The sequence below is a fragment of the Halichoerus grypus genome, chromosome 2 (genome assembly GCF_964656455.1).
Source record: "Halichoerus grypus chromosome 2, mHalGry1.hap1.1, whole genome shotgun sequence".
Lineage (NCBI taxonomy): Eukaryota > Metazoa > Chordata > Mammalia > Carnivora > Phocidae > Halichoerus > Halichoerus grypus.
In genome coordinates, this window is record NC_135713.1 from 208,433,274 (window position 1) to 208,457,991 (window position 24,718).

The window sequence follows — 24,718 nt, forward strand, 5'->3', positions numbered from 1 at the left end:
AGTTCCGGGGTGAGAAGGGGCTGCTCACAGGCTGGACACCCAGAGGCCGGGGGCTCTGCATTCAGCTCTCCCCTGACCCACAGCCAAGCAGGCGGTCCCCACAGCCGTGAGCGCCGAGGCGTGGCTGCGAGGGACCATGGCTCCGCAGCAGGGACCTCTCCTGCTCCACACTCAGGCTTAATTCCCTCCTTTACTTGTCGGAATCTGGGTTCATTCCCGCCCCCGGCCCACTGAGGCTGACCTTGAGTTCCCTTCAGAGCTGGCTTCCAGGGGACAGGAAGGCGAAATGAGGCCCAGAGCTTGTCTTGGGGTGTCCCCCACCCATGGGGTGTGGCTGGCCAGCTGGGCCTCAGGGAGGCCAGGGGACTGGCCCTCCATTCAGAGGCTATCGGGGGGGTCCCACAATCCCACTGCGCCTGAATGGACATGTCTCCAGGGGCACTGACTTCCCGGACCCCCAGGATCTGGGCCTCCGCCAACCGTGTCCCAGAGGGCTCCCTGGCTGCCGCAGTCCCCAGCTTAGAGCGGTTGCTCCCGGGTCCTCCCCCATCCGAGTCAATGCAGGACTGGCTGGTCCCTCCTCGCCCCCCCTGCTCAGGGAGCCCTGCAGCCCAGGGGTCCAGGAGTCTGCAGTGTGGGGAAGCCCAACACCACCGTGCCCCTGAAGCTGGGGGCCCAGATGGGGTGGGGGTCTAGGGAGGGCCCCGTGCCTCTCACAACTTACTACCCCAACTTGGGGAGGGAGGGAAGGAAAGCTGGTGCCGGCTGCCCAGCCGGGAGGGTGACATGAGCTTTCCCGGTCACTTCCATTCCGTTTCCCGCACGGGCTTCTAAGTTAGGCCTCGTGAGTGGTTACGTCGGAAGGAAGAACAGGACAGGCCAACTGATCAGAGGAAAAGGATGCCAGCTCTCCCCTTCCATGGGGCCAGGCTACAGGTGCCGGGCCTCACCCGGATCAGTAGCTGAAGGACGGATGCCCTTCTGGGGGAAGGGGCCGAAAAGACACCATCACAGTCCTCGCCTTTGAACAAAAGCAACCAAACTATTGCCCCCACCCCATCCAAAACGAAGAGGTGACCAGGGTCAGCAGCCTGCAGCTGCTGGGCTGCTCCCAGCGGGCCCTGACTTGGAGACCCTGAGATTCTTCGGGCCCAGTCAGGGAGCCTGGGCCAACTCCTTCCTGGATGCGTGGCCCTGCGCAGAACCACGGGAGCCCGCCTCCCACTGGCCTGTGACAGACTCCGGGGCCAAGCACCCACTGGGCTCTCGCCCCTGGGAGGCAGCCTGAGGAGTCTGGGGGTCCTAAACTGGGGGATGCCTCGCTGCCAGGCTGCCTGCTTCCCCCCGGGCCCCCACTGTGTGGAGGGTGGTGGGGAGCAGGGCCAAGAGCCGGACACAGAATACCTCCGACCAGGTTTATTTGGTTGTACACCAGCCAGTCAGATACAAAATCGAGAACAGTCTGTGGGGGGAGCAGCAAGGCTGGCCCGGGAAGTGGGGGGCACGGTGCCCAAGAGCCAGGCCCAGGGCACCAGGGAGCCCACACGGGAGGCGGCATGGTCTGTGCCCTGAGGAGGAAAGGGGGTGCCCCCTTCAGGTCACTGCTCCCCTGAAGCTGGCTTCCAATGAGGCCGGGAAGGCAGAAAGTGCCAGGCGGTAGGGGTGTCCTGGGTCTGCAGGGGCTTGGCGGGGGCGGGGGGGGAGCAGAAGCTGGGCCTTCACCGGCACACAGGGTGGCGCCCTCTGGCTGAAGGTGCCCGCTGCTCATCCCGCCCGCTGGGCTGCTCCCCCGCGTTGGTGCGGAGGGGGCAGCGTCCTCCGAGAGCAGGCCAGGTAGAGAGGGAGCACTGCAGCTTTGTTAAAAACCGTGGGAACCAATCCCTCAAGGCGTGGGAAGCAGGGCAGGGAGGGGGCTGGCCCGTGGGCACGCTCGTGACCTCCCTCTGCTCAGAAGTCACAGTCGCTCTCCCTCTCACGCTGCACCTCCTGCCGCCTCCTGGCCTCCAGGAAAGCCAGCTCCTTGGCCTCTTTCTTCTGGTTCCGGGCCTCGTACTCTAGCCTGGGGGCCGGGCTGTGGTGAGCTATGTGCCCAGGCCTGGGTCCTCAGTGGCTGTCTGCGCCCCACCGGGCCCAGCCAGGACCTCTCCCTCACCTGTTCTTGATGATGCGCTGGACGATGAGGTCCGTGGTAAGGTCATTCCCGCTGTCGATCTGACAGAAGATGCCCCTTCTCTTAGGCTCCTGGAGGCCAGAGGGTAGGGAGAGGCGATGAGGGCCCTCCTCTGGACCCCGAGGAGACTGCCCAGCTGCCTGGGCCTGGAGGGTCCTCACCCCAGGAGGACCAGGACACCAGTACGGTTACTCCCGCTGCTTAGCAACCCGCCTCCTCATCCCGGGAGGCCACTTGGCAGTTACCCCCCCCCAGCCAAGCTCCCAGACAGGCACTGTGAGCCCGGGGGGTGGAGGGGGCGGGAGGCTGGGGACATCACACACAACCACCTCGTGTCCAGCAAAGGCCCAGCACGACCCACCTGGTAAGGATCTGAGCCGTCCTTGTCAGGCACGATTTCCGTCTTCCCGTGACATACCAGGTCCACCTGGGGAGGGAACAGGGGTCAGGGAGCCCGGCGCCCTGCACTCAGAGGGCCCTCCCTGGGACCTGGCCCACTAGGAGCCTCACCTTGAAGTGGTCCAGGAGCTCTGCTGTGACCGCATAGGGGGCCCCGATCACCACTTCTGACACATACTATGGGAGCAGGGAACACAGGCGGTTAGCTAGGACCCAGCTAGGTCAGAGGGTGGTGGGAGAGGGCGCTCGATGGTAAGGAAGCGGGGACTGGGGGGGAGGGGGGCAGCATGGTGGGGCTGGCTGGCCGGAAGCTCGAGGCTCCTGGATGCCCGCACTGCTCCCTCGTCCCCACCAGCTTGGGCAGGAGACCCCACCCAGCGCAGCCGCCTCGGCACGTACCCGGCAGGCCAGCACGCTCAGGGTCCGCTCGTGCAGGTTCATGATGGGGTAGTTCTTCCCCTTGTAGTGGTTGACCTCCTAGAGCCAGAGTGAGCTCAGGTGAGCAGGCAGCCTCGGGCAGGTGGGGGCTGGAATCTCCCCCACAGCCCCTCACGGGTGCTCGCTAGTGTGGGGAAGCCCCAGTCCCCGGGAAGAGGCCCCGGTGTGTCTCCTCTGTCTCCATCAGCACCCCAAGCCTCACCCCTGTGGGCCACCTGCACCCAACCTCAACCCCAGGAGCCCCTCAAGGGCCCCCACACCCTATCAGCCGGCCAGGGAGTGAGACCTGGTCAAAGTGCAAGCCGGCAATGACGTATGGCCTCTCCGCCAGGCCGTGCACCTTCTCCAGGAAGTCCACGTGGCCGATGTCTGTGCCCGGGTTAAGAAGCAAGTAACAGGGAAAGGAGCAGCTGCCCGCAGGACCAGGGGCTCCAGCAGGTTCCCTCGAGCTCCGCCCCAGTCTGGGGGCCGTCCCACGACCCAGAGGTGCACACAGGGCCAGGGCGGGGGCCACCCTCCCACTTGGTCCCAGAGGATACGGAACAGGTCGAAGGCGCCGGCCACGTAGATGACCGTCTCCCCTGGCTGAGGCTCCTTCCCAGAAGCAAACTGGATGATCTTCTGAGACGTCTGCAGGAACTGCGACACGCCCGTCCAGGGGTTCCGCCCCCCAGGGCACTGGAAGCCGAGCGCGCTCCGCTCAGTGACTGATGCCCTGCAGGCACGTCCGCGACCTGCTCCCACCCCACGGCCCCGCTCCTGCGGCCGGGCTGCCTGCACCCGCCTGGCTGGCTGGGAGCAGGTGTGGGGGCGACGGCCCAGAACGCCAGACCCCTAGCTGCAGCCTGCCGGCTCCCTCAGTCCCGTGTGTGCTCTCAGCAGGCGCACGCCTCCGGCAGGACACCGCGGGCCAGCCAGCAGGGCCCCGTCCACACCAGGGCCAGGCTGGAGAAGACCCCGGTGACCAGTGGGACGTGTGGCTCCGCTCTGCAGCCAACAGCACTGGGGCCGGACAACTGGCCCAGCAGTGGACACTGCCCTTGTGGGGACCCAGCGCCCTGAGCCACCTTCTGGTCACCTGGGAGGAGCCTGAGAGTGTCTCCCTGGCGGGTGTCAGGTGAGGGGGCTACAAAGGGAGAGGGGGCCAGGCCGCCTGGTTAGAGGCCACCTGCTCAAAGGCGGTCCTTGCTCCTCCTCCGGGGGCCAGTACCCAGGCGGTGCCCAGAGGCAGGGTGCTCGGTGAGTGTCCCAGCCAGCCCCAGGGGCAGCCTGGGGGCACCAGGTACTGGCCTGGCCAGTAGGGGCAACACTCACCTTACCAAAGCTGTCTGCGTATTCCCGGTACTCAGACGATATCTCCTGAATGGAAGGATGGGGGACGTTGAGGAGCCTCACCCCCCAGACATGGTCAACCCCAGGGCCTCAAAACTTGCTGTCCTGGAGCCCACAGAGAGGCAAGGACAGGGCAGATCGGGTGCTCCCTCCCTCCCAGCAGTGTCCTCAGCCCTGGGACCTCGGGGATCCCGCCCCCGTCCCCCCCAGACTCACGTGACCGCTGTGATGGGCCTTGGTCACCAGCAACATGCGGCCCACGAGGTCCGTGGTGGACACGCCCTGGGTGCGCTGGCACTCTCTGGGGACAGAGGCGGGGTCAGGGCTCGCATCCTGGACACGCTCCAAAGTCCCCACCACCAGCTCACCCCACCTGAGGGCGGCCCTGCTGTGACCCAGCCCCCTGCCGTGCTGTGTGCGGACCAGGCAGCTCCGCGCGGCTCTCGGGCCGCGACAGAAAACCAGGACCAGGAGCGCGGGGAAGGCCACTACGCTTTCATCCACTGAAGGAAATGACAGAGCAGAAGCGTTGCAAAGCCCCAAGTGTGCAGGGCTGGGTGGGCAGGTCCCCGCCGCACCCATGTCCGGCAAGGCCAGGGGAACCAGGCCGCGCTGCTGGGACAGAAGCCGCCGGCCACCAGGGCTTTCTGAGTTAGGGTAACGAAAATAAACCCGCGGGCGCCTGGGGGGCTCAGATGGTTAAGCGTCTGCCTTCGGCTCAGGTCATGAATCCAGGGTCCTGGGATTGAGTCCCGCATCGGGCTCCCTGCTCCTTGGGAGCCTGCTTCTCCCTCTGCCTCTCATGAATAAATAAAAATTAAAAAAAAAAAAAGAAAATAAACCCCCTCCCCGGCCACAGCCCCCGTTCTTACTGCTGGCCAGCCACCCTGTGACTACATGGGACCATACGGGACGGTGCAGGTCTACGACACTCGAAGCCCCACTGGGCAGCATGCCACCCTGTTCCGGTCCTGGCCATTTTCCTCGCAGGCAGAAAGAGCCTGGGGGGAGCTTCGAGCCCCGTTCCTGATAAGGTGGGACCCTCACCGGGACTCACCTGTACCTCCCAGCCTGCTTCACCTCCTCGTAGGTGTCACGGCCATCTACGGTCAGTGTGATGTCATCTAAGGAGCAACACACGTGTGAGCGTAAGGATTCTCAACCCAGACCACGTGGGCCTACAGGACCCTCAACCCTCATCCCAGGCTGGCCCCGGTGTGCACGGACTCTTTCTGGGAAAGGACCCGAGGCCTTCTCAGATCCTCGAAAGGCTCGGTGCCGCTCCCCAAAGTGTGAGGAGGCCCCAGCACCCCGGCTGCCCTCCGGCCCGCCCAGAGGCCCCGGCACTCTGGGCCCCAGCCCCACCCACTCACTGCCATGGACACAGAAGTCGCAGCTGTACTTGTCCAGGGTCTCCAGCGTGGTAACGTAGGGAGCCGCCGGCACCACCTCGTCTACCCACTTGATGGCCTGCACCATCTTGTACCTCTCCTCCTGAGTGAACACCGGGGGCCCCTTGTGCTTGGAGATCTCCTCTAGAGCCAGAGATAGAGCAAGGACAAGACGGGTGACCTCTGCAGGGCTGGACCACAGGCTCGCTGGCCTCGGGAGCCCCCTCCCAGCACCAAGCAGGGTCTGTAACCACATGTGAGCTCATGGCAGGCAGCTGTCTCTCTCCCTGGGCCCTCAGCTTGTCACAAGGGCAGGACACCACCCTGTCTCTATGGGCCAGTACAACTGCTCAGGATGTGTTTGCTGGATAACTGCGTGGTTCCCTCACCTAACCACAGTTCCGGGTAAAGTCCTTAGACAACCAGGCTCCATCCTCCAGGGTCCCGGGAGCCAGGTTGTGCAGGGAGGGCAAGTGGGCAGCAGGGCCAGAAATGTGATCCCTTGGCCGCAGTGCTCAACCAACCAGCTGAGCTGCGAGGTGGAAGGCCCTGAGTGGGCTCAACCTGGGGCTGCAGGTGGCATGAAGCTGCTGAGCTGTGCTCTTCGCAAGGATGGCCTTGGGCCTGGCCTGACCCCTTGCGGGGCCGTGTAAGGTCAAAAGCAGCAGCCCCAGCTTACCATCGGTGTGCACACCCACGATGAGGTAGTCGCCCATGGCCCGTGCCTGGCGCAGCTGGTTAGAGTGGCCATAATGCACCATGTCATAGCTGTGGAAAGGACAAAATGGTGAGTCCCTGTGCAGAGGGTGGGACTGAGCAGCTGGGAGTGGGTGTGTGTGTGGGGGTGCGGCCTTGCTCCTCTGAGAAGCTGCCACTGGGAATTGCTCCGGGGTCTGGCTGAGCCTGGGCTTTCAGAGGGGAGGTGGGCACTCAGCTCCCCACACCACTGGTCCCTGGGCCAGATTTAACAAGCACGACAGGGGCTGGGCTGTGCCCAGGAACAAGGCCTGCTGGTCCCCAGGGCTGGTGAGCACACAGAACAGCCTCGGCTCCCCACAGGTGCCACGGAGCCCTGTCCTCTGCCCTCAGCCCCTCCTCTCACCAAATGCAAACAATGGGGGGGGGCAGGCCCTTTAATCTGTAACCTGACATTAATTTAAACTGGGCTGGACTCTGTACTACCCTGAGGCAAGTGGACAGTCTTCGGGACCAACACGAAACAAACTCTGACAAGTGGGTGAAGGCAATTACTAGTTTTGGAAATCCTGCTCGCTCCCCCATGGCCTCCAGAGACTCAGCGAGGCTTTGCTCTCTGGGGCCAACAACCATCTTCCTACCAGCTGGTTCTAGAGCTCTTATCCTCAAATCTGGGCCTGAGTAAGGAGTAACTTCTCAGCTAGAGGCCCACTTGCTGTGTGTGCTGCGGAGGACCCCGAGTTGGCCCCACACCAGCTCTGTTTCCTTCCAAAGCCTCTCGTCTCCTGAGTAGGTGACAGTGTCCCTGCTTCTCCAGGTGACTCAGGCCACCCGGCGCACAAAGCTCTTCCACTCCCTGACACCTGTTACTCCCACCACAGCACACCATGTCCCAGCACACAAGCCTGTGGGGTCACACGGTTCTGGCCCTGGGGTGAGAGAAGAGGAGAGTCCACATCCAGGAGCCTGGCTGGCCCCTGAGCTCACTGGACAGGCTGGGCTGGGGGTGCACAGTTCGGACTGCAGGGTGGTGCTGGGTCTGGGATGTGTCCTAGCCACTGTGGCCTTGTGGCCATGGCTGGCCTGCTGGGGCAGGGGCCTGGTCAGACCAGGGCCAAGGTCAGAGTCCACCAACATGAAGCCATGCTCCTCTACCCAAGGTGACTCAGGCACAGCTGCAAAGGTATGGCAGCCCCCCCCCCACACACCCTCGCTCTCCTCTGAAGCCGTCAGCTGTTCTTTCTCTGATTCCATCAAGTGAAGGTACGAGAAAGCATCACAGTGGACAAGCTGTCAGCAGAGGTCAGTTTTCCTCTTATCTGCTAACAGCTCCAAACTTACTGGAAACAACTCCAGGTCTCGGCCGGCCAGAGGAGAGAACGGATGGGCACTGTGGCCCTCCTGGGAGGGACCCCGGAGCCCGGGGGCTTCACTGGGGGTCGTGGACACAGGCAATTCCTGCCCCGACGCTTGCCCAGACACCCGGGAGAATCCCTCCGACCTTGCGGCAGGCAGGCTGGGGAGCCGGACATGGAGACCGCCGCGAACACGCTCCGGGCGCACGGCTCCCCGGGTATGAAGTGATCCCGCTCGTCGGGACCGGACACACGCGACTCGCGCCACCACCGGCCAGACTCAATCGGCCCGGCGGGCGGCTCAGCGGCGGACCCCGGAGCAGGAGCGCCCGCGTCCCCAGGAGGGCGCCGGGACCGGGAGCCGCAGGCCCGGGCCGCAGCCGCCTGCCGCTCGCGACGCACGGCCGCCCCGGGGCTCCGGGCCCGGCCGTCCCCGCCCCCGGCCCGCCCGCCCGCCCGCCCGCCCGCCGCCGCCGCCGCCGCGCTCACCAGCCGTCGCACCACACTCGCACGGCGCGCCTGCCCTCCGGACCCGGCGGCTCTGCACCGCCTGCCGCCCCGTGCCCGTTCCGGATCATGGCCCCGCAGCGGCGGCGCGGTCCGGCCGGCTCCGCGACTCTCAGCGGCCGCCGCCCGCCGGCCCCGAGCACGCCCCGCCCCGCCCCGCCCGACGCACGCGCCGTCACGCGGGCCTCACCCGCCGCGCGCGGCCAATGGCGAGCACCGCCCCTCCCCCGGAGCCCCTCCCCCTACCGGCCTCGCGCCGCCAATGGCGTGAGCCGCCAGAGCCGAGCCCCGCCCCGCCCCGGCTGGCAGCCTACCGCGTGCCCCGGAGACCCCGCCCCCCGGCGCGCTGGGCCAATAGCTTGCGCGCACCTTGCCGAGGGGGCGGGGCAGGACCACGTGGGGCTCCGCCCGCTTCCCCCAAGGAGCCTAAGCTGGGCGCCCGCGCCCATCTCCGCCCCCGCAGGGCAGTCATTCGAGGACACGCGCGCGACAGTGCAGAGATGTTTAATAACAATAAAAAGGCCTGCTGAGCGCCCAGGCCCAAAACCACCCCTCTGCCGCAAACCCAATTCAGAAAAAGGTTGCTATAAAGTCACCGTGTTTTAGTAAGAAGCAGTAGAAATAGGCTTCAGGCCCCTGAGACTAGCCCGGTGAAGGAGGAAAGGCAGCCGTGTGCTTCCTCCGGACTGGCCAGTTGTGAAATAACCCGAGTTCTGTTCTCGCACAAAGGCATGGCTGCCACCTCTTTAAGAGGAGGCTGGACAGGCCAGGTGTCCTCCGAAGGCCCACGCCCGAGGCGGCCACAGCAGTGCCAAGGGGGCTCCCGCTAGGACCAAGGGCTAAGCAGTCCTCCCGGGAGGATGCTCACGGGACCCGGGGGCAGTCCTGGCCTTGCCCCTGAATCAGAGTTCCGTCATCTGCAAAGTGCCAATTGTTCTTGTCCAGCACCAGGTTACGTTATTTTCTTCCTTTTTGTGCGTTTAGTGCAGCCCTTGCCAAACCAGCCACCTAGGACGGGGGCTGAGCTAAGTGGTGCACCCCGGTCTCCAGGCGGGGGCTCCTCCCGGCTTCTGCACAGCGATTTCCGAGTGTGGCTCCCTTCTTCACCTGCACGTAGGGGAGTCGCCAGGGAGAAGATTGGGTCCTGCCACCTACCGAAAAGGAAAAGCTAGGTCAGGCATGCCTGGGAGCCTCTGTCACAACCTGCCCCAGGGCGGGAAAGCTGACTGAGGTCACCCTGCTTCCCTCCCCCTTGTCTTAACTGTGGCCAGGCTTTGCTTAGTGGCAGCTCCACTGTCCCTGAGCTACAGAACAGCTACAAGAGGGGTAGGCTCCCCAAGTAACTCAAAGGTCAGCACTCACACTAGCTCAGCCTCTGCAGAACTCAGTGTCCTTGCTGGTGATGGAGCAGGACGTGCACACCCAGGATGGGGCAGCAGTAGCCCCAAGAGGGGTGAATCACTAGTAACGCTGGACCCCACCTTTCACTTGTATGGCCAGGGGCAGGTGGACCAGACCCTTTCCCTCTTCCCAGACTGCAAGACCTGATGGGGGGGGGGGGGGAGGCCAGCTGACTAGGGAGGTGTGGCCTACAGACTACACCAGGAAGAGATCATGTGTCTGACTGAGATGTAGAACCACATATTATAAACTTAAGATACAGATAAGCACTGATAAAGAAAATGAGCTATGTAAAAAAAAAAAAAAAAAAGTACAGTACACAATAGGCCCACATTACAGAACACCACAAACATAACATACAAGAATTGCCAGGCCCAGAAGGTGAAGGGATCCTTAATTCTTGAACCCTTTGATTAAAAGAAGTTACTGATTTCCCCTATAAGACCCTGAAAATTCACAGAGAAAGAAAGTGTAAACTTTTTACTCAATACATATACCACGTCTAAATTATCACAAATTCTGTATTAAGATACAGTTTAAGCTTCCCCAAAGTATGCCAGCTCCCCAAACCAAGTGCACCAAGATTCTGTCTGACTGAAGTTGCCGAGACCACGTCCCTTCAAGGCACCTTCCCGTCCAGGCTGTCTGAGGTAGAAGGGGGACTCTCCAGGTGCACACTGGCACATTCCCTCTCCCCGCAGGGAGTCACACCAGCCAGGGCGCCCTAGCTGATGCCTCAGCCGCTCCCTGCGGGGGCCACCAGGCTGCAGTCGCACCTCAGACACCATCTGCAACAATTCAGAGCATTCTCTATGCTCAGTTCACGAGGAAAGACAGACACGGCCCATCCACACAGGGGCAGGAAAAGGGGGGGGATGCACCCGTGCCCCCCTCACCTGCTATAGGGGGGAATCTCCAGGCCCAGCTCATCCATGAGGAGCTGCATGACGTCATCACACTTCCCGTGAAGCTTCAGGGCAGCCCAGTCATCCTTTGGGGTCCACTGGGGACAGGGGAAGGCGAGTGAGGACACCTCACTTCCTCCCAATGGCCCTTTCTCAGCCAGACCTCTGTGGCCCATGAGTTCAGGACACCAACGTCCCAGGAACTCTCTGGTTCTCCTGTTCTAAGGTCCAGATCTAAGGAGGTATCTCTCAGTGCGCAACTCACCTGCAAGTTCACAATGTAGAGCTTGGGCCGCCGGCTGGGGGGCTTGGTCATGCACCAGAGGCGAGGATACTTCTTCAGAACCTGTAGGAATGGACGGACAGACAAAAAGACCACACACACAATAGGGAACGAAGCTCTAGGAAGCTAGGGTCGAACACTGAACTGGCAAGGGGCTGGCAGGCTCACTCCCCTCCCAGTCCATCCGTGGTGCTGTTCACGTACCTTTAAGCTGGAACCTAAACATAGGATGGTGTCGGCTTTGCTGGCAGCCTGAGTGGCTGCCTCCCAGTTGAGAGGCTGCCCCAGCGTCCCCCTCTCCCCAAAGTGCACAATGGTGTCCCGGAGCTGCGCCCCGCACTTGTGGCAGGCCCGGCCCGTCTGGTGGCGGTGCAGCGCAGTGCGCTCGGTCACGTCGAACACCCTCACGTACTCCCTGTTGGGGGTGCAGGCCGTACAAACCTGCGGAGGGGAGGGCAGCGTGAGCAGGAGCCGCCGGCCCGCACAGGCCCCCGAAGCCCAGCGGGACCGCTCACTTCAATGTACATGTTCCCATGGAGCTCAGAGATGGCCGTGCGAGGCAGACCACTCCGCACGTGGAGCCCGTCGCAGTTCTGAGACACCACATGCCGCACCTGGAGGGGAGACAAGGGCAAGGCAGCAGGGGGGCTGCGCGGTGTGTTCAGCAGGGATACCATCCTTAACCCCGCCCAGAGCCCCCAGGCCGGGGGCGACTCCAACCCTGCATGAAGCCTCAAAGGCAAAAGAGAGAAGCAGGCCCCAGCACAACTTGGGAGGGCCCTGGGTGGGAAGGGCCCCAGGCTGCCCGCAACAGCTCTGAAGCGCTTGGCGAGCTAGGAGGGCAGGTGTTTGCTCTCAGCTGGGAAGGGCCCAGACTGACGCTCTCTTGGCTCATTAGGTTTCAAGTCACCGAAGGACCCGGAGGATGGATCCTTCCCCACTTGGCTGAAAGTGCTCAGCAGAGGGTCCCCAGAGGTTTCCCATGAGCTTCCCCTTTAGCTAGGTGGTTTCTGAGATCTGTCTGGACAATGTGATAGAAACACAGGAGGAAAAGAGCCACCAGCAGCTCTGGGCCTGAGGCAGACCCTATACATGATTCCTGAGAGACACTCAAGCCAGGAGTCTAAAACACTTGGTAAGCGCTCATCCCACGTCCAATGGCTGACAGAGACATGAAGCCGTTGCCACTTGGGCACAAAGGTGGCCCTCCAGGTTCTGCCCCAGGCACCCAGCAAGTGTACTTGCTAGCCACACCAGGTTCTTACCAGCTTCTGCTCGTGTAGGCGGGCGATGCTCATGTGGGTGAGGGTTGGCTCGGCCTCACTCAGGTCAGCAGCACTGCCAGGTGGAAGGGAAGCACAGGTGTGGGGAGCTGTGAGGGCAGGCCCATGCTGCCTCTGCTCGACTGAGTGGGAAGGCTGCCCTGGGCTGCTTACCTAACGCTTCTCCCTTTCTGAAGCAGTGTCCACACTCCATTAGGGCCCCGGTAATCTGGAATAGAGGCTGCCTGCACGTTCAGAAAGAAAATAAACCCAGTGACAATGCATCACTGTAGGAACTGGCAAAATTCGCAAGAGTGAAAAGCAAATGTTTCTCTTAATGTGTTCCAGGCCTGTCCGTGCACAAGCGTCTATTCGTTCCAGAGGCTCAGCACTTCCTAGTGCAACCTGCCTGAACCCACACAGAGTGGCTCCTTCCCTCTGCTCAGACCCCTGCTCCCACCTGGTCTAGCTCATCCCTCCAGGTTCCAAGGAGTCCTAACGCCTCTGGGAACCTCTCCAGCACAGAGTACAGCCTGGGCTCTGCAGCCACACCCATCCTCTAAACTGAGGGAGAGGACTGGTCAGGCTCATCTGTGGGTCCCCAGGGCCTAGCCAGCGCTCAGGGAAAGTTTAGCACGTGGTGAAACCCTAGGTAGGAGCACTCATCCGTCCCGATTCTTACATCCTAATAGTGTTTCCTGCCCTACCTTTACAAAGATAAATACCACTGAATTTCTCTAGTTCTCAACCCAGTGAAATAAAGTCACCCCGAGAGAAGACAGAAGGTGTGCCAGGGTCAAGGAGTCGTGTGCTCCCCAGGCTGAGTGACCTGCCTTCTGGGCAGCGCTGTCTCCTCCCTGCAGCTTAGGCTCAGAAAAATGCCCACCCTGAACAGCGTGGTTCCGAATCACACTGAAGAGAAATGTCAGAAATGAGAACGGTAATGCTCAGAGCAAACTACAGAGCAGCACTCCCACAGATGACAGCAACACACGTGACTGCAAGAAGGAGACCCCGCTACCAGGGCTGCGGGGTCTGCAAGTCAGGGTAGTCAGTGCCCCTTACCCGGTCTCACTGCTGGGCCTCTGAGCTCATCCCTGTCTGGAGGGTCTTACTCTCACCCTTGCCTGTAAAACCTTACTCAGCTTTCAAGGCCTGGCCTCAATGCTGCCTTGCACAAAAAGCAGCTGGATGGCTTTCCCAGCTCTGAGAGTGTGTGTGTGTGTGTCTGCATCTCCACTCTAGCAACCTAGCACAGCCAGCTTTACCTTAGCTATCTGCTGACACGCCATATTCTCATCACCGACGGGCTTCTTGAGGACAGAAATCCTCAGGGTTCACCTCTGCTGGCCTACACGTGAGTCGCACTCAACACGCACCCATTAAGCAGACAAATGACACTCTCAAAGCTAACCATATTCCATGGCCCAAGATGGCCTCTCAATAAAACGTGCCCAAACCCTTGTTTTCTACTTATTTTCTTTCAACGTTTAGAAAACACGATGCATGGGCAACCAGGAGACAGCTCTGGGCTTAGCTCTGCCCACATAATCTTGGGATAGTGATGAACCGTTCTGACTTCAAATGAGGAGGTGCCCACAAACACTGAAGTACTATGTCCTGTTTTATCCCTCTTCCTTTCTTGTTTCTAAATATGTATCACGAAAACTGCAAACATTTAAAAAGGTTTATCTCCCCACTGAAGTTTCAAGCGGAGTCATTTCGAGTTTCTCTAAGAAAGAATATTGGGGGGGGGTAGGGCGCCTGGGTGGCCCGGTCAGTTAAGCCTCAGACTCTCGGTTTCGGCTGAGGTCCTGATCTCAGGGTGGTGGGCTCGAGCCCCGCCTGGCGTGGGGCTCCGCACTCAGCGGGCAGTCTGCTTGACAGTGTGCTCCGTGCACGCACTCTGTGTCTCTCAAATAAATAAGTCTTGAAAAGAGAAGAGAAAAGAAAAAAAAAAAAAAGAAGAGAAGAGAAGATTAGATCAGCGGGGCGCCTGGCCAGGTCAGCCGGAAGAGCGTGAGACTCTAGATCTCGGGGTCGTGAGTTCCAGCCCCACATGGGCTGTAGAAATTACTTTTTAAAAATAAATAACTTGAAAAAAGAACACCAGGGCTGTTTGTAAAGTGAGTTTTTTGTGAATCAGTACTGACACTCAGAAGACTCCGCTCGGTCCTGGGGTGAGTCACCCAGAAGGGGGCGCCCCACACCCGCCCCTTGCGCCCGCGGGCTGCCCGGGAGCCGAGCCGGGGGCGCGGCCGCCCTACCGTGCTGATCCCTGCGCCGGTGTAGACCACCAGGTACTTGGCGTTCCGGACGGCGCCGGCCAGCTCCCGCACTTTCCTCCGCAGCTCCTCCGGGTCGTCGCACACCTGCCGAGACGCGAGGCCGGTCCTAAGCCCCGCCCCCGCCCCCGCACGGCGAGAGGCCCGGCCCCGGCGGTCCGCGGACCGAGCCCCGCACCGACCGAGCCCCGGGCGCGCCGCGGGACTCGCCTCCTCCTGCCGCCGCTTCAGGCCCTCGCGCCGCCTGCTCCGGCCCTGCAGCTCCGTCACCAGGTCCTCGCTCTCTGCCAGGAGCCGGCCCTCCTCGGCGCTGCGCTCGGCCGCCGCCTTCCTCAGGATGCGCGACACCTGCGGGCGCGGGGCGGGCGGTGAGGGCCGCGCGGGCCGGGGGCGCGGCGCGGGGCGGGCGGCGGCGTACCTGGCGGAGGCGCTCCCGCTGCTGCTCCTCCCGCAGCCTCCGGACCCGCTCCGCCGCCTTGCGCTCCGAGCGGCTGGGACCCCCGGCTGCCATCGCTCCCGGGAGATCCGCGCTTCCGCTTCCGCCTCCCGGCAGGCCGCGCACTGGCGCATGCGCGCGAGGCCCGCCCCGCCCTTCCGGCCCCGCCTGCGCGGCGCGCAAAGGAAGCACCTGACAGTCTCTTTAAAAGGTGTTTATTGATCATATACAAAATAAAGAAAACCTTATATATCACAAACATACACTATGTACAGCAATAAATACCCGGGGTCCGGCCCAGTGCCGCCCCCCTGGACAATAATTTAGCAATAAATACTGCACAGGGCAGGGTGGGCACTGAGGCCGAGGCCCGCCCCAGGGAGGCCCCTCCTCACCTGGATCTTCATCAACCCCTGCCAGCCCTGGCAGGTCCCAGGGAACCCCCACCTCCCCCTGGTTTCAGCCCTAGGCAGGACAGGCAGGGTCTGATCAACTCTGCTTGGACCCAGCCTCTCAGCGCCAGGAGAGCACCAGAGCTGGACACACGGGACAGCCCTTGTCCTGTTGCCCTAAGATGCCAGGAGAAGGCTTTCTGTACCCACTCCCGTTTGGTTAAAGGCTTCAGGGAGTAGCAAATTGAGGGGATGGGAGGGGCTGGGACACAAGGTGCTGGAGGGGCTGTCCCCTCGCAGTTCATCCGGGGCACACTCTCCTACACTCCAGCTCGGGCTCGCCAGACACCCACGCACCAAGGCGCTGCTCCTGCGTGGGGTGGAAACGTGCGCGACTGGCCCAAAGGTACAGCACACACTCAAAACACACAGGCCTGAAGCGGGACAGGCCACACCCCTGCCTCTGTGTCTTCCACTTCTCCCCACCTGCTCCAAAACTAGACAGCCAACAGGAAGGCAATAACGCGCCAAAAAGAATTATTCAGTGGCTTCTGGGGGGAAAAAATCGTTACTGTGTTGGTTCCTTTCACCAAACCACAGCCTAAAAAAGTAACTTACAAGATCCCAGAGCGGAAATGGTGCTGCAGGCTGTGGCCTGGGCTTCCCAGCTGTGGACGGGAGCTTTAGCCAACTGGCCACCTCAGAGAGGGAGGCAACAGGGACAGGAGGGGGCTTGACCACCTGTCCCAAAGCAGGCTGCAGCCGATCAGAGCCGTGGGCTCGGGCACCGACCACAGGGGCTGCTGCTGACGGTCAGAGTTGTGCACACAGACCAGAAGCGTGGACCGAGAGCAGAAGAGCCTCCAGGGGAGACCCGGCACCCAGCAGAAACCAGCACCCCACACAGCTGAGCAGCCGTGTCTTCTCACCCGTACAAACAGCAGTGCTACCCAGCGGGGCAGCAGCCAGGGCCTCGGGGAGGTCTCCCTGGGGGCATACTCAGGGCAGAAGCTGACCTGTGCCCACAGGGTTCTCCTCTGAAATCTGAGCGTCCGTGTTGGAATAAGGGAGGAGTGAGGGCAAGGGCAAGATGGGAAGGTGCACATCATGGTTTACTTAGCGGGCAAGTTTGGGAGACTTGGCTTCAGCCAAAGCCCTCGATTTGCTGTGTCAGAAAAGTCGAGGAGAAAAAGAACACAACACCCTCACAGTAGGAAAACTGAATTAACAAGAATCAGAAAGACACCAAACCAGTCACGTGTGGATACAGGCGCTACTGTCAAGAAACCAAGGTGAAGGGGGAAGGGGCAGAGTGCAGTGGCCCCATGGGGCCGGCTTGATGGGAACGGGATGTTCCCCCAGACCCAAGGAACAGCTGCTCCAAATCCAAAAACCTTGAAAGGAAGCAGGGCCTCACTAACTCCAGAAGCTTCTTCTATTACCTAAACCAGACCTGCAATTTCTCTTCTACCTGTGCCCACCCTCCAACTCGCCTCTCACGTTCCAAACCTGCCTCCTTCCTCTGCTCTCCAGGTCTCCAGGTGGCAGATGGCCGACTACCTCCCAGCCAGCACCAAAGTGGGGAGCGTAAATGGATATGGAGGGCACGGGCTTCTCCCCCTCTTCAGGGAGTCTTACGATGCGATTCCAACTCAGTGCTGCTACAACCAACATCAACAACTTTCGTCTATACCCTAGGTAGACAAAGCCACACAGCAGGGAGGGGCAGGAAGCCACTAAGTATTGAGAGTCAACGGTCAAAATCTCCACTGCAGGCTGACCCGGCACAACCAGGAACGACGGGGCATCTAGGGCCAAGAGAAGCCCATCCACATGACAGGAGCATGTCCCCGCTCCTGTCCCATGGGCACCCTGGGGATGAAAACCCCGCTGCCCACGAAGTTACACCCTGCCAGGCCGCACTGAGTTTCTTTTCACCAGCCCACATGTCTGTGCTTTACAGGGTTCAGGGCCCCCAGAGAAGCCAACCAGCGACCTCCAGGAGAAGGTCTGGAGGCTGAGGCCCATGTGACCAGAGACAGGGCAGTAGCCTCTTGAGGGCCGGCACTGCAGGCAGCTCCTGTCTCATGCCTAGGAGGAGCTTCTGGAGCCAAGTCTGGAAGACTAGCTGCCTCTGCCGAGGGGCCCTGGGAAGGTGGGCTCAGCCCCGGAGAGAAGCACCTCCACGAGCTGAGCAGCGCATCCCTGGAAGACACAGATCCCAAAGGGAGGCGAAAGGAGGCCCAAAGCCAAGAGCTGGCGCAAGTTCAGGGCGAGGTGAGGGACAGGACCTGGCCCTGTAGACCACAGCCCTTGTTTGGCACCAGGGGAGACCCCCCCACCCCGGCCCTCAGGAAGGGAGAAGGGGCCACCCCAGACGAGCCCCAAAACCACCTGGCTTTGCCTGGGAAGCATTCCTTCACAGCATGGAAGCACTGCTGGGGTAAGTGGGCAGCAGGCCTGGAAACTCCCACGTGGGCCTTGGGGTTCCCCTGATGAGGCCCACGTGAAGCCTATAGGAACAAAGCTGGGGTCAGCGACCAGAGCCCACACGTGTTGACTAGAGGCCAAAAGGAAGACACCTGGGGGCACCCAGTGACTCTGTGGTCCCTGCAAATCTGCCAGCCATGGCCAGAGGCCGTGGGCGTGGAAGCAGTGGGGGGGGGGGTGCTCTGGGATGGCCCCTCGTTTCACCTGCCCTGCCCCTGGATCATCCCAAGCCTTACACAGACATGCGAAGCCAAGGCTGTGCAGAGGTGAGAGCGGCAGAGCCCCGGATCTGATCCTCTGGGGTCCTGGGTCAGGCACCGAGGCAGAAGGGGCTGGGCTGGCGGGCAGACCCCCGAGCGCTGCTGGAGCAGGCGCTGCCCAGCACCCCAGTCCAGGCCCAGCAAGCCAGCAGAAGCAAAAACACAACCAAATCCAAAAAACAAACACGGGATTAACAGACACAAGAAGTGACACCCACAGGTCAAAGGTCACCAGAAGCACCAGCACGTGACGCTGCACAAGACCTCACCAGGCACGGACGACACCACCGGCAAGAGACGGAAGCAGGAAGGGCGAAGGAGTAAGTCACTTTCGGTACAATTGCAAAAGAGATAGCAAAGAGGACGCCAGGACGCGCCTTGTGGTCGCTCACGGCTTGGCTTTTTTTTTTTTTTGTCTTTTTTAAAACTAAGTTTTATAAATAACGTCTGATAACTCTGTGTATATAAAAACTAAACTCCAACAGCCACAAAGACTTGTCCATAAGTTTACAAGAAAGGGATTTTTTTTTTTGTTGTTTGCTTTTTTTCTTTTGTTAAACTAGCAAAGTTTCTATTATACTTTCCTTCCTCGTCCATATATACGGTCAAATGTTCTTGCTTTTTTTTTTTTTTTTAAAAAGACAGTTTTATAAATACTCTGCAGCTCTTTTTTCTTTAGCTTTTAAACATATAATTTAATAACTTCGTAAAAGGAACTCCTCTCTTTTAAATAAAGGGCTATGTAACCACACAAATAGGTCATGTAAACAGTGACACGGGACCCATCGCAGGACACTGGACACACCCTTCACGTATGCTCACAACCAGTGATTTGGTCTTGTTCAGTGCAATGCGTCAGGCTCGAGCGCCGTGGCCCCTGGCCCAAAGCCACGGAACGCCTCATCCCTCCCAGTGCCTGTAGCGCCCAGGCTGGTGGCCCGCCCACCCAGGGCCCTCAAGGACACCCTACTCGTTGGAGCAGAGCCCATCTATGCCTGTCGGCTGCACTGAATCACAGCCCCTGCCAGCCAGCAGCTGTCAGGGCCTGGGGGCCACCCAGAGTGGACAGCAGCCCCTCCTGCCCTGGAGCCCTCCCTGCTCCAACGCACGAGCCCCATGCGCGCATTCGAGCTTTCTCTGTTCCCACAGGGCCAACTCTGGACGCCAAGCCTGCACGGCCTTGGTACAAAGGGGACTGGGGCAACCGCACGTCACCGCCGAACTGACCAATCCCAACGTACAAAACACACGATGACAACGACGAGATCAAAGGGGCTCAGCCCAGCGCCCCTGGGGTGCAGGTTGTGCTTTGCAGGGAAGGGAGGAGGCAGGAGAGGAAGAAGAGGAGAGGAGAAAGAAGGGGACAGGGCTGCCAAACTCGCCATGCGCCTAACGGCCCCTCGCAGACCCGCCCGGGCAAGCGCGCGTCCCTACGACCGGGCGTCCGTCTTGGACTTTACTATCGTGATGACGCTGGTGGCGGCCACCTTGCCAGGGACGAGGGGCCCCAAGCCGGCAGCGAGGGGGCCCCGGGCCGGCGCCACTGGGCTGCGGGCCACGGTCCTGGCGAAGTTCTGCAGGGCCTCGTACTTGGAGCGCAGCGCGTCGAGCTCCAGCCTCATGCTCGCGTTCTCCGAGGCGAGCTTCTCCACCTCCCGCTGCAGCTCCGCTTTCTGCTTCTCCAGCTCCTCCTTCTGCGTCACCCGCTTGACGCGGCAGCTGGCCGCGTAGCCGCGGTTCTTGAGCGTGCGCCGCCGCTGCTTCAGCTGGATGATCTCCTCCTTGGACAGGCCCCGCAGGTGCTGGTTCAGCTCCCGCACCGACATGGTCACCAGCTCCTCATCAGTCAGGCTGGTGCCATTCTCGCCCGGCTCCCGCTTCACCTGCGGGCAGGACAGGGCAGGAGGTCAAGGCTCCGGGGGGCCGCCCACCTGGTGGCCCGCCCCCCGCCCCCCTCAAGGCACCGCCCACTCCGGCTGCTCACCTTCAAGGCCTTGTTTCCTTTATTGGGGGTCGTCATAACCCGGGGGCACAGCAAGCAGGCACTCTGCGAGACAGGGAGCGGAGGTCAGGACCCTGGACACTACTCCCCTCTCCCTCTCCAGGCCACACAGAGCCTGGGGAAGGGGCCCAGCCCCCAGCCCCCAGCCTCGCCTCTCACCTCACCATTCCCAATACCTGGCCCCGAGGACCACCTGCCACCCTTCGGGTAGGCTGCTCCCTGTCCGCCTTGTCCCTAGGGAACCCAGTGGGTCTGATGGGGGAAGGGGAACAGAAGGGCTGTTAGAAAGGCAGAGACCAGAAAAGGGCCTTGGGAAGGGATGAGAGGGATGCAGGAAGGGCCAGCCTAGAAGGAAGCTGGGAGCTTTAAAAATAACCCCAGTGTGCGCCCCAGAGCATGGCTGTTCCTGGCGAGTCACGCTGACTCAGCACATCGCTCCCGCTCCCGCTCCCTCACCAGCCTGGCCTGGCACTCCCCAAGGCTGCCAGCCAACACAGCCCCAGGGGACCCACAGCCTAAGCAGAGCGCTGCTAGGGCCAGAAAGGCCAGCCTGGCCAACAGCAGGTGAGGGCTGGGGCCAGTGACCCTGCACCTGCGTACTCCAGGGCCCTACCTCCTACAGCCACCTCCCCTTAGCTGGCCCTGTCCCCACGAAGGCTTAGGGGCCAGTGGGGACTCAGGCCAAGAGGAGGATGAAGGAGAGCCCTGATTCTCCCACAGACTTTTCACTTTGAAGAGCTCAACTGTTTTCAGCATTGGTGGGAGCCCCCCCGCCAGGTGGCAGGCATCCCAGCAGAGGCCGGGCTCAGCCCACCTCCGCGGCTGATGGAGCAACCTTCCTGTGGCTTTGGATTGCGGCATTTTGTGCCCCTGCCCCACCCCATCCACGCTATTTCCTAAGAGTGCCGGGTTGGCCACCCAGGGGGCCTGCTCAGCCCCCTCCTGCCCCCCCCCCCCAGCCAGGGGTCACTGCCCATAGCACAGGGAACAACAACAAAAGGACTTGGGGAGGGGTGGACCAAAGAGCCCCCTCACACCCATTCAGTTGCCCTTCCCACACCAGGCCCTCACTGTCTGCTTCCTCAAGCCCTGCCAAGGACGTTTCTACGCACCTAATCCTGCAATCCTGACTCAGCCAGCCCCCATCAAACCCTTAGGCAAGGACACTCCCTTTCAGCCCCCTACTTTACAGGTTAGGCGCAGAAAGGTAAATGCCTGGAGGGAAAGTTGGACCACGCCTCCCTGCTGCAGGAGGTCATAAGCACTGCAGGCAATTCTGGGCTGGGGGGCCTTCTGACCCTCACTGGGGAGATAAAGCACGGGTTAGGGAGGTGGAGGTGCAAGATGGCTCCAGGGTAGAGCCGCCACGTCACCTCGCCTCGCCCCGGGAGGTGCCTCACCACAGCCAGCCAGGTCACCCAAGGCTCTCAGGCAGGCCCTGAGGCTGGAGTCCCACGGCTGTTCCAGAGCAGAGGATGGAGAAGATAGTCGCTGGAGGTCAGAAGATCCTCAGGGCCCCAGATGCACCCTGGGGGCCAGGATTTCATGGCCAAGCTGGAGGGCCTCCCCCAGCCTCGAGTCTGAGTCGGGGTGCAGGGACACTCCCCTGGGTCCTTCCATTGTCAGCCCAAAGGAAAAGTCCTGGCACCAGCTTTGCCCACCAGCCATCCTCCCTCCTCCACCCCTGAATGCTGAGCACAACGGTGACTTCCTGAAGAGATCACACACAAAAGTGCCGAGCGTGGCGGCTGGGAGCTGAAAAGTGCCTCCTCGACAGATTTCACCCTCTGCAGAAGGCCTGAACTCAGCACAAGTGCAGCCTCTCGCCTCCTAATCACAGGTGTAGCGTACGTGTGCGTGCGGGGGGAGGGGCAGGGCTCAGCAGAGCCAGGGCTTCAGCCTCCTGAGCCGGCCTCTGCGCACCTGGGAACACACACAGATGTGACAGTGCTAGCCTCTGGGGATGGACTGTGAGAGACAGCTCAGGGCACCTCTAGAAGCCAGAAGAGGGTATCCAGGAGGCTGGATTAATGAAAAGCTTCCTCTTCTCGAAGGCCCAAAGACTGGTCCAGAGCTGGGGCCCAGTCATCCTTACCTGCTCACCTTCCCCAGAGGCTGAGCCACACTGGTAGAGAAGGCACGGACAGTCCCATGGGCCTGAAATCACCAAGGTACCCTGGGCCACCCCCTCAGGCTGACAGCCAGCTGGGAAGGGAAAACAGGTTCAGACAGCTCCATCCCTGTACCTGGGCCCAGACTCTAGGATGTGGACACTGGGCAAGAGGCAAGACAGTCAGCCCCTGCTCCTTCTCCTGGCCTGCAAACTCTAGCGGCCAAATCTCCCAAACAGTGTGGCCCCAACCTAGCCTGACCTTCCTCCCACCCTGCCCTTCAGAACCACCTCCTGCAAAATCCCTCAGCCACTGAAAGCCATTCCGAAAAAAAGTCGAAAACTTAATTTCCACCTAAGAATAAATGAGAAGACTTAAAAAAGTACCCTCTTCAGGAATCTGCACTTTCCTAAAGTATAAAATTCCAGCCAAAAGATCAGCTGAAGTGTTAAAACATCTGGCATCTATAAGCCCAAGGCTAAGTATCTATGGGGGCGTGTGTGTGCTGGGGGGAAGGGGTACCCCCGAAGGCGAACCACAAGGCCAGCCTGACCTAGCCATGAACCCCTAGGCAAGAATGGTCAGCTCTGGTCGAGACAAAGCACCCTACCCCTGGAGTCCAGACACCACCCACACATTCAGGAAAGGTAGCTCAGGCCACACCACCCTTAGGCTGTCACCCCCGAGAGGCCCGACACCCACCAGGGCCACAATCCTTGCTGACACCCACACGGCACAGAGCCCCAACCTCAAGTGGGACAACTCTAGGGTGATCGGGAACTGCATCATTCCGCTCCATGCCCGCCACACCAGCCCACCAGCCGTGCCCCGAGGGCCAGGCACCATCAAAGCCACGACCACCTGCAGCTTTGCCCCACACGCCAAGGCCAGGCGGCGAAAGGGGCAGGGCCTGCTCACCAGACACCTCACTCCCCAGATGTCAGGGTCCTGCTGCGTCGGCTCATTGGCAGTTTCCTGGTAGAGCTGCACCTGCGTCCCCTGCCCTGTCCACTGTCCTCCAGGACTTGAGGACAGGCACCCCTTTTTCTCCCACTGACTCCCTCTCTGGCCAGGGTGTATCCCTCTCTTCCCCGCCCAGGGGCTGCCCAGCCTAGCCAACCAGACCAGTCACAGGGAAAGCCTGCTTCCCAGCCTGGCAAGCACGGCCCCCCTAAGCTCCTCCCCTCCTCTCACTCAGAGAACTATTTCCCAGTTTGGGGAACTGTCCCAGACGCTGGTCAGGGACCGGCTGCCTAAGAAGAGCATGCCTGGGAGGGGATGGGCAGGCCAGGGGCTTCACATTCTGCCCGGAAAGATAACCTGCACCAAGGCCCCTCCACATTCTCCTCACCCACCCTGCCTTCAACTTACATACCAGCCCAAACCTGAACCGGTGCCCCAGTCCCTGGGCCTGGCCCCTTCCCCAGTTTTCCTCCTACTCTTATCTTCCGGCCTTTCAGACCCCAGGCCCCAAGCTCAAATCCCCCCGCCCCAGACATCAGAATGAGCATCGAGTGACCTCATGCTGATGACTCAGCAAGTCTCCCTCTGGGCTCTGGCACGCGTGTGTCGGAGCGAAGCCGGCGCGAGCAGGGTCTTCCGGGCCCCGCCACGTGCCGCCCCCTCCCCCCCAGGCCCGCCGAGGACCCCTGCGCCCGGGGAGGCGGACACAGACACCTGATGAATCAGCAGCTAGAGCCGGGGCCCCGAGGCTCTTCCGCGGAGCCCTAGGCGCCCCGCTCGACCCCACCCTTTCCTCCCGCCACCACGGCCGCCCCTCCCACCAGGATGCCCGGGGCTCCGCCGAGCGAGCCCCGCGTACGCCCCGCCCCGCCCTCCTCCGTCCCCCGCGACCCACCCCCAGCATCCCCGGCGCAAGGGCCAGGAGCTGCTCCTGACCCGCGGGGAAACCGAGGCACGGGCCGCCAGGAGGGCGCAGGGCAGACCCAGAGCCAGGACGCGCGGCCCGCGCCGCCCCCGGCCCGCCAGGAGGAGCCGCGGCCCCGCCCGCCCCCACCCCGGGCCCAGAGCCCCCCCGCCAGCCGCCCGGCCGGCCCGCCGCCGCACTCACCCACCACACTGCGGGCCCGGGCGGGCCGAGGCCGGGACGGGCGGGCGGGCGGGCGCTCCGAGGCCGCGCGGGGGCTCCGGGCCCGGGGTGGGGGCTCGCCGCCTGCGCGGGCCGGGCCGAGCGCGCTGGGAAGGCCGGGCCGGACCAGGCTCGGGATCCGCCGCCGCAGCCGCCGCCGCCGCCGCCGCCGCTCCACAGACGTCACATGATGTTTGGTCACGTGGGTTCCATTCATGAAGCGGCGACGCGGCCGGCCGGGGCTTAAAGGGGAAGGAGCGGCGGCGGCGGCGGCGGCGGCGGCCTCGGCGGCGGCGGCCGGGCGCGCCCGCACTGCGCCTGCGCGCCCGGAGCCGTCGCCCGGGCACCGCGCGCCGCGCCCTGCCCTAGCGGGGTCTCGCGGGACTGGCCCTGGGCGCGCGCTCCTCGGCGGGCCACGCTCCGGGCCGTGAGGCGGGGGCTCCGGGGGTCCCGGGGGCCCGTGTCCCGCTTTCCTGACCCACGGGACCGGTGCGGCCCTGAGGTCCCCGCGCAT

At 62.0% G+C, this 24,718-nt stretch overlaps 3 protein-coding genes across 14 annotated transcripts; all 3 read right to left on the reverse strand.

Annotated features, from left to right (window-relative positions):
* Positions 1-1,401: 1,401 nt before the first annotated feature.
* Positions 1,402-8,433, reverse strand: PCYT2 (phosphate cytidylyltransferase 2, ethanolamine). 2 transcript variants are annotated; one of them, XM_036093736.2, is made up of 13 exons: positions 8,271-8,433; positions 6,410-6,498; positions 5,713-5,874; positions 5,397-5,463; positions 4,556-4,640; positions 4,322-4,366; positions 3,547-3,685; positions 3,294-3,376; positions 2,969-3,046; positions 2,681-2,746; positions 2,532-2,597; positions 2,153-2,241; positions 1,402-2,059 (listed from the first exon to the last, which is right to left on the reverse strand). In XM_036093736.2, exons 1-13 carry the CDS (start codon positions 8,357-8,359, stop codon positions 1,948-1,950), a joined length of 1,170 nt encoding a protein of 389 aa, XP_035949629.1. In that variant the 5' UTR covers positions 8,360-8,433; the 3' UTR covers positions 1,402-1,947. The 2 variants fall into 2 exon arrangements, with proteins under 2 accessions (XP_035949629.1, XP_035949638.1); XM_036093745.2 differs by lacking the exon at positions 5,713-5,874.
* A 343-nt stretch (positions 8,434-8,776) lies between these two features.
* SIRT7 (sirtuin 7) lies at positions 8,777-14,992 on the reverse strand. Of its 3 annotated transcripts, XM_036093725.2 has the most exons (11): positions 14,843-14,992; positions 14,635-14,772; positions 14,407-14,511; positions 12,314-12,384; positions 12,143-12,215; positions 11,393-11,491; positions 11,082-11,318; positions 10,860-10,940; positions 10,586-10,692; positions 10,050-10,135; positions 9,258-9,439 (listed from the first exon to the last, which is right to left on the reverse strand). In XM_036093725.2, exons 1-10 carry the CDS (start codon positions 14,933-14,935, stop codon positions 10,126-10,128), a joined length of 1,014 nt encoding a protein of 337 aa, XP_035949618.1. In that variant the 5' UTR covers positions 14,936-14,992; the 3' UTR covers positions 9,258-9,439; positions 10,050-10,125. The 3 variants fall into 3 exon arrangements, with proteins under 3 accessions (XP_035949599.1, XP_035949607.1, XP_035949618.1); XM_036093706.2 differs by lacking the exon at positions 10,050-10,135 and having other exon boundaries at positions 8,777-9,439; positions 14,843-14,991; XM_036093714.2 differs by lacking the exons at positions 10,050-10,135; positions 11,393-11,491 and having other exon boundaries at positions 8,777-9,439.
* A 67-nt stretch (positions 14,993-15,059) lies between these two features.
* Positions 15,060-24,365, reverse strand: MAFG (MAF bZIP transcription factor G). Of its 9 annotated transcripts, none has more exons than XM_078066272.1 (3): positions 24,191-24,365; positions 19,987-20,049; positions 15,060-19,885 (listed from the first exon to the last, which is right to left on the reverse strand). In XM_078066272.1, the coding sequence occupies exons 2-3, from the start codon at positions 20,020-20,022 to the stop codon at positions 19,433-19,435; spliced, it is 489 nt and encodes a 162-aa protein (XP_077922398.1). In that variant the 5' UTR covers positions 20,023-20,049; positions 24,191-24,365; the 3' UTR covers positions 15,060-19,432. The 9 variants fall into 9 exon arrangements, with proteins under 9 accessions (XP_077922398.1, XP_035949645.1, XP_077922397.1 ...); XM_036093752.2 differs by having other exon boundaries at positions 24,187-24,365; XM_078066271.1 differs by lacking the exon at positions 24,191-24,365 and adding an exon at positions 23,974-24,024.
* Between the last annotated feature and the right edge of the window lie 353 nt (positions 24,366-24,718).

What these genes read in the sequence shown, in the direction of transcription:
- PCYT2 (XM_036093736.2), bottom strand. Translation starts at nt 8,359, where the DNA reads ATGATCCGGAACGGGCACGGGGCGGCAGGCGGTGCAGAGCCGCCGGGT. An exon ending in CGTGGGTGTGCACACCGATG is followed by an intron (nt 5,875 to 6,409) that starts GTAAGCTGGGGC and finishes CTCTGGCTCTAG; the next exon opens with AGGAGATCTCCAAGCACAAG. An exon ending in CCGGCTTGCACTTTGACCAG is followed by an intron (nt 3,047 to 3,293) that starts GTCTCACTCCCT and finishes CTCTGGCTCTAG; the next exon opens with GAGGTCAACCACTACAAGGG.
- SIRT7 (XM_036093706.2), bottom strand. Translation starts at nt 14,935, where the DNA reads ATGGCAGCCGGGGGTCCCAGCCGCTCGGAGCGCAAGGCGGCGGAGCGG. An exon ending in ATGGGAACATGTACATTGAA is followed by an intron (nt 11,319 to 11,392) that starts GTGAGCGGTCCC and finishes TCCCCTCCGCAG; the next exon opens with GTTTGTACGGCCTGCACCCC. An exon ending in GTTTAGGTTCCAGCTTAAAG is followed by an intron (nt 10,941 to 11,081) that starts GTACGTGAACAG and finishes CCATTCCTACAG; the next exon opens with GTTCTGAAGAAGTATCCTCG.
- MAFG (XM_078066271.1), bottom strand. An exon ending in AAGGAAACAAGGCCTTGAAG is followed by an intron (nt 19,886 to 19,986) that starts GTGAGCAGCCGG and finishes TCCTGCCCGCAG; the next exon opens with GTGAAGCGGGAGCCGGGCGA.